The following is a 7,265-nucleotide window of genomic DNA, read 5'->3' as shown; positions in this document are numbered from 1 at the left end:
AGATTAACTATAATCTCTATGCCAGAAAATTGCATCGTGCATTAACGTCAGGTGGAAAAAATACTACAAAGTACTATAAAAAAGACGAGCAAGAAAGGACTACACTATGGATGAAGGTTAGCCTCTGCAATAGTAAAAGTTTCGAGTCTCTTACCGTCCGTCGATATTTTCACTTTAATACGCTTTTTCTCCGAAGTTGGACCGCTGCTGTAACGTTTTCCTTTCATAATTGACAGCTTGTTGCTGTGGTATAATCCATGGTGTCGGTTTCAGACACTTTTCACCTCTGAGGGTGAAGCGCACCTGAACGCACCACCCGAGCAGCGACGGACCGACGGTTTTCTGACGCACAAACACACACGCACACGTCTTTCTCGGTCCGCCCTCTTCCTACTTGATCTCAAGCAGTTCCAAGAAACAAACTTTTTTTTTTTTTTAAAGAAAGCCCCCAAACCGCTGTTCTCTTGAGAATGCTGAAGCTAAAAAAAACACACTAGAAAACGTCATAACAAAGGTGTGGCCTGCAGAGTGGATCCGTCTTTTTATTTAGTTTAGGCAGTAAAGATGCTAAAAACATTTAAACATGGGGTGACCACATTAAGCATGACTCTGGGCATCCTCACACAGGAGATTTTCTGTGTTCTGGTGAGTTTTTATGCATTAATTTACAGTTAAAATGCCCTTATTTATATAAAGGAAAACACAGAATTCACTCAGTTTCATCTTTTATGTATTTTATTGAAGGGGACAAATGTTGAGGTGTCTCTTGGATGTCTCTTGAAGTCTTATTTTTGAATACACTGTCCTATTTTTGAATAAAGGATTAGAGTATGGATTTATTGTCAGTAGAGAATCAGCCCAATGCTACCAAGCACTGCTGCTATTTTCTTTCAAGCCACCCAGTTAAATATGCATTTAGTGTATATAAAGGGTTGCCATAAAGGCATTTGTCATCATTACACAAAAAATACTGTTGCTACTTTTGTGAACGTTAACAGAAGGCCTTTGTACAGCACTGCAAACAGGGTGATGATGTGACAAAGTGTTGAGGTGAGTGGAAAAGGTATGGAGCTATATTTAGACCGGTTTAACACCCCCATGGTAAGTGCTGAATGGGTGGTGGAATAAAATGTGCAGAAAATATTCCATAATCTGTCACACAACAGACTGATCTGTGTGCGTGTGCGACGAGGAAGTTGTTCAAGGCTAATGAGAGAAAGCTCAGCAATGATGCTGCATCTATTCGTCTCTGCACTGTACAAGCCCCTGAAGAATTGTTTATGTGAAACAGTTGTCAAATAAAGCTGACAGATTTGCATCATGTCCTGTTTGAAAAGTGAGGAGGGCTTCTGTCTCCTCCTCTGCTGCTATATTTTCCTCTCACAGGGACCAATAAAGCACAAAAGGAGGCTTTCGAAAACCAATATCTTCTACTTTCTTGTTAGAAGTCTGCTACTCTTCTCAGTCATCCAAACAGGGGCTTTGGCCACTTCCTGCTCATACAGTCCCAATATTGTATACTTTCCCTCCAATATGTTCGCCGGAGCAGAGCGCATTTGTCAGCAGTAACACGTACTGCACACTGTGAGAGATTAGCTCACTGCACACACTCCTGCACACTCATTTACACCATCACACAGGAACACACACACACTCATATCGAGGGCTGCCTGTGTGTGATGCATTACTATGATGTGCAGTGAACTCTGTTTAAGGAGAAATAGAGACAGACTATAAATTGACATGTTGGTAGTAGCTGTTACTCGCCCCCGCACACCTATCATCACATAGTAGCTCAGTTGCTGTGAGGCATTTGTTGTCATGGCGATAACCAAATTGCGGCCTTCGCTGCTAACTGATCCTGCAAAACAAACTCGCACAGCATATTATTCAGCAATGACATTCCTTGGAGCATAAATTGAGGCTGATGCATAACTGTGAAGATTAACGTGTCTGCCATTTCCTCAAAAATAACATATTAGCCTGCTATTGAATATTAGACATTCAATACATTTTGATAGCACTGTGGTATAATGGTGTGATTCTGCTGTAGATCAGCAAGAGAAATATGGAAACTAAGTAGCTGTTTGTGCCGTCTATGTAAAAAAAAAGGGTGTAAATGTGATGATATGGCAGATACTTCCAAGATAAGTCTTAAATGTATATAAAAAGGATCATGTTAAGTTTGTGCAGCCTTTTTTCCCAGTCACTGCCAACAGTAGGTAACATATTTGATATTACTACATCACTATCATTACAGCAATGTAAAAGAAGCCAAACCCATCCCTAAGCACTCTATTTTGTCCTTAAAATTATCCCTCATCCACAGCTGTTCACCACGTAGAACTTTCTTTAAAAAAAAAAAAACATAAATAACAACTACAAAAAATATCCTTACACTTTCCGATGAATTTTTAGAAGAGGCGGCGTCCCAACTGCACAATCCTCATCAGTTATGAATGGTAAACACATATAAGAGCAGAAACATTATGTTTGCAAAGCAGAGATAAATTCAATATATGTTCTCAAAGGCTGTATAAATTGGGAATAATCCTGAGCCTTGCCTCTAAGACATTCTGTATTTCAGAACAATACACAAAGATATCCAGTGCTGTCATCTCCAATAATGTGGATTGGAAAATGGGTGGCAAATTAAAGGAAAACAACAACAACAACAACAACAACAACACGGCTTAGTACTGCTGCAAGAACAGCTTCAGTGCTCTTTGGTATTGATTCTCCAATTGTTTGAAACTCTGCTGGATGCTGGAGTGGTAGAACACCATTCTTCCAAAAGACATTCTCTTGTTTGTTGTTTTGAGGATGGTGGTGAACAAAATGTCTGATCAGTGTTGAAGTAGGTTGAGAAGTAGCAAAGGCCACAGCATGTGATTCAAATCGTTTTTACTCTCATCAAACTATTTAGTGATAGCTAATGTCCAATGGATGGGAAGAGAGAAAGAGAGACCACTTCCATTCAGGACAGAAATGTTTTATCATAAGAAAGAAATGTGATCACTTTGTATTGATTTAGTAGAACCAAAGGCACAGGATCCCCTCAATGCAGGAGCAAGGATTCAAGTTTTTCCTTTAATTTGTCATGCACCCACATATCTTTTTGTAGTAATGCTGAGGAAATGTCTAATATTTAACTGTTTTTTTTTCTAATTCAAAAGGACACATTTTGGGAATTTAAGTGTGATTTGGAGTAAGATGTTTTCAGTGCCAATAATGTACGCTAACTCAAAAATTTACCCTATGATGCCCAAGATATTTTCTACAATAAACAATACTACTACGAAATAACTACTATTTATCTATATAAACTATATATCTATATAAATACTTGTTTAGGAATTTATATGTATTCATTTGGCTTTACTTTGCAGCCTGTACTGTGTCATACTGGTCAATAAAGGTTTAAATTTTGACAGTCACGCTATGCACGCGCCTTACCACTCTTTAGCTAAAACACAAAGGCTGCAGTTATGTTTATCTACTGCATAATTTCTGAATTTAATGGTTAATCCGCCTTGTTAAGTAAATGTATTTTAGGTGAAAACGTTTGCCGATACACGGGCTCCCCCCCCGCCCCGGAAAACAACCAATTCCCTTTTCAGGAGAATTATGGGTAAGTCGCCATTTAACGTTAGCTAATGTGAATTTTAAAGTTAGTTATATATTAGCAATAGCTAGCTAGCTTTTCCACTCACCTACCCGACTGGCAAGATAAACCACGCACTTTATTTTTGTTTCACCAGGTGAAACGACTGCAGTGACCAGCGGGGATATTGTTTATGACAAGTTCCACTTCAGACATGACCCAAAATGGAGCGGCCGCCTCGGGCCCGCAGAGGGTGGCGGACTGCTGCTCTGTGTGGCCTGTGTCATGGAAATGATGGAGAGCGACGATATAGCGGTGAGAAGAAAAAATACAACTGTTATAGGGTCACTATGTAATTGAGAGACTTTTGAAGTTCATGGGATATATCTCCTTGCATACATATTTTACTAAACGTTGAAAAAGCAAATTTTTTGTGTTCTCTACGATCGTGTCTATACAAATTCCATAATTATTTAGCATGGAACAGTAAAATGTCAACTAAATAACCGTCCAAATTTAATAACAACCACCTTCTAATTAGCTAACCAGTGGTAAAATGAGCTTATTCATAAAATAGTTTTGATTGCGGTCTTTTTATTAGGTTGAAATAATCATGACAGATATTTCTTTTTTTTTTTTTGGCAATATAGCAAATTTTATATGGAAAATAAGTTGTATCTGTGTCCGAGAAATCACTTTCAGCGAAATTACCCATTACAAAAACAGGTACTCCGCATGATGTCATTTCGTCCTGAAGAAAAAACTGGCAAGACTCCAAGGCTTTCTGAGTTATTTAATATAAAGTAGTGTGTGAATCAAGTGTGGATTTAATCTCATGTCAACAGGTTTACTACAATATCTTTATAAATGACTTCCAATTTCAACTTTACTCAGTTGTATATATAATATTTAGAAGAATCTTTGTGTAAAAATGCCGTGTGGTGGCTGGTTGGAATAAAAGAAATGTTGATTTTAGGCCTGAAAACAGTAAAAACATCCACTATGATACCCGTAAACTATGTTACAAAAAGTCCCACAATTATATATTGACCCTATATCTTAGAGGAATGTAAAGCTTTTCTCCAACCAAAGTTAACCCCTGTCTATGCTGTATTTATTTAGCTAGATTGCCTACGTTGTGTGCTATGCAAAATAAGTAAGTTATAGTTTTATGCGAATCCTCAGCAGTCTTTGTCTTACATCATTTTTAGGGTTTACCAGGAAATGCACATGAAAATTACATTATCATATTAATTTCCCCAGATGCACGGACTTTATTTACCCTCATATATTTTCTCTCCCACACTCTGTCTGTGTTCGCCAGTCTGTGAGGAAGTCTTCTGCCTTGTCTGGTGTCAGTGGGGTGTTGAAGTGTTGTCCCGGAGCCCTAAGAGAGCTGCTCCGACAGGATCACAGAGTCTCTCTGCATTTTACGGCTACATTGTTGGGTGAGAAATCGCAATGCATACAATGTGACATTAGAATGTAATGTAAATGCAATGTAAAGGGAGGTTTAGCAAGATTGATTTGGAAGGAGTGGACTTTTACCTGTTGCCTGGTATATCTCTGGAATTGCAAATAGTTTTGTTAGACAGGCTGATAATAAAAAAAAATGGAGGCATGGGTTTTGGAGGGTGCTTATTAATGACAAAACAAGGAGCATCCCTACCCAGAAGTGGCCGTTTTAAGCCCCTTTTAGACAATCGGTATGTAACGTTAGTGGCCTAATTAATCTGGTGAAGTGACAGCATTCTGTCATTCACACACGAGCCATTTCTGCATTACTTATAACTTTAAAAGTGTCAGAGTGAGCCACAGTATGTGTCATACACACCAATTTTGGACATACAACAAGTTAAAGATGCACTAATAAACAAAAGGTTACATCTAAATCCAAGTGTAACAAATTGTTTACCTGTGGCGTACGTACAAACGGCATCTGTGTGTGACAGCTCCCTTATCTGATGTGAAGAAAAGTACACAATGTGGCTTGCTGTTTAATCCAGTCTGTTCCTGTCTTCATAACCAGGATAATTTAAAAGAATATAAGTAATTAAATCAAGTTGCTTCTGTAAAGTCTGTCTTCATTATGATTAAATGTTATTATTACGGACATTTCCATTTGTTGTAGTTCTGAAATTGTGGAGCAAAATGAATGAGCGAGGTTTAAATTCTTTTGCTCTCTGTAGTGTTTTTGGACTCCTTCCCCAAACTGCTTCACACACCTCAAAATGCATTGCTTGTGTGTGTGCCTGTTTAATAATGTGACTGCATTTGGTTCAGGCTTGTGCTGTTTTTAAAGTGAATAAGTGCATGTGACTAGGTCTGACATAGGAGGGTTGTTGTTGCAACTTTTACGAAATAGTTGCAGACACAAAGCTAACATGTTCAGATTCTCTCAGATTAATGGAAAGAAGCGCAAGTCTTAGAGGGGCTTTAGACATCTCACTGGCTTGCGTTTGATTGTGTAACCTTCCCACTCCCGAGAACTAATCTCTGCTGTGTCAGTCAGCTGTTGTGCTAGCGTTGCAGTCAGATTCCAGCTTTCAAGCAAGGACATACTGAACAATGGAGTCAACTGATCTCATCACATTACCCGAACAATAAGTGAAGAAATGTTGGAATTATTCAACATAAGGAAGTTTTACAAAACAATTCAAATCATCCACTTAAACATGAGAACTGACCTGTGATTAGCTACTCGTTTTTCATATTAAAGCAATATTAACAGACATGTTTGCCGTCTCTTTGCTGTCGAGCTAAGCAGCTGTTTGGTCCTTGGTATTACACTTTGTCAGGTCCATCTAGTTTAATAATGTTTCATGACTTCTGCATTAAATTTGAGGTTCAAAGTGGGTTTTTAATTCTATGGTTGAATTATTTAACTAACTGACCATCTAAAATAATTGCCTGCAGTCAAGTGGACAGTTTTGCATTTGTCTGTGTAAATATTGTTTCAGATGGGTGAATTTCTGTGGGAATGGTTCTTCATTATATGATTTTTTTAAGATAAAGGCATGAAACACTGGCACAAAATACCAGCAGCAGTACTGGAACATCACAAGAATCAGCCTAAAAAATTTATTTGAAGAAAACATGTTTTGAAAACTAATGAATAACCTACCTGTTCTTGTTTTTTTTTAAAATTTTATACTTGTCTGACAGCAGAGTAAGGTTCATTCTTGTTGCAGAAGCCAGAAAGGTTAACACATCAGAGAGCGAAATGAAAAGATTTATTAGAACAGCTGATGTGTTTTGGATGGATATAAAGTTATTAATATTATGCCAACCATCCAGGCAGGCAGTGACCCCATGAAATCATGTTTTAATATGTACAGGAGGGTAACTTTTGAAACACTGCACTGTGATTAATATTTTAATGCCTTGGTCAGTACATAATCCCCACCAACAACCCACCCACCTCATTGCTGAGTCTTCTATTAGAGAAAAGTTTATAAAATCCTAACTGCTGTAGTTATACCCTCGTGTTTTCTCGCCACATCATCAGATGATATTACTGATACTTCCCTGTCTTTCCTGCTCTGACTGTTTGGCAGCCACAGTTTAAAGAATCAGGCCTGAACCATTTGAGCTCCAATTAATTAGTGCAAGAAGAGGATGTGTAGCAAATGTGTAAGCCAGTAAAACTCTGACCAATGTG

At 38.1% G+C, this 7,265-nt stretch overlaps 1 protein-coding gene across 1 annotated transcript in view; it reads left to right on the top strand.

The window, feature by feature from the left end:
* Positions 1-3,627: 3,627 nt before the first annotated feature.
* The window catches only part of LOC110965853 (meiosis inhibitor protein 1), a 74,149-nt gene continuing 70,511 nt past the window's right edge, over positions 3,628-7,265 (top strand). The window contains 3 exon segments of the mRNA XM_051941485.1: positions 3,628-3,631; positions 3,762-3,919; positions 4,929-5,052. Of these exon segments, the coding sequence (XP_051797445.1) occupies positions 3,628-3,631; positions 3,762-3,919; positions 4,929-5,052 (286 nt within the window).

This window comes from Acanthochromis polyacanthus, chromosome 21, assembly GCF_021347895.1.
Source record: "Acanthochromis polyacanthus isolate Apoly-LR-REF ecotype Palm Island chromosome 21, KAUST_Apoly_ChrSc, whole genome shotgun sequence".
In the NCBI taxonomy this organism is placed as follows: domain Eukaryota; kingdom Metazoa; phylum Chordata; class Actinopteri; family Pomacentridae; genus Acanthochromis; species Acanthochromis polyacanthus.
Note: the sequence above shows the minus strand (reverse complement) of the source record. Positions and strands in the feature narration are given on the sequence as shown.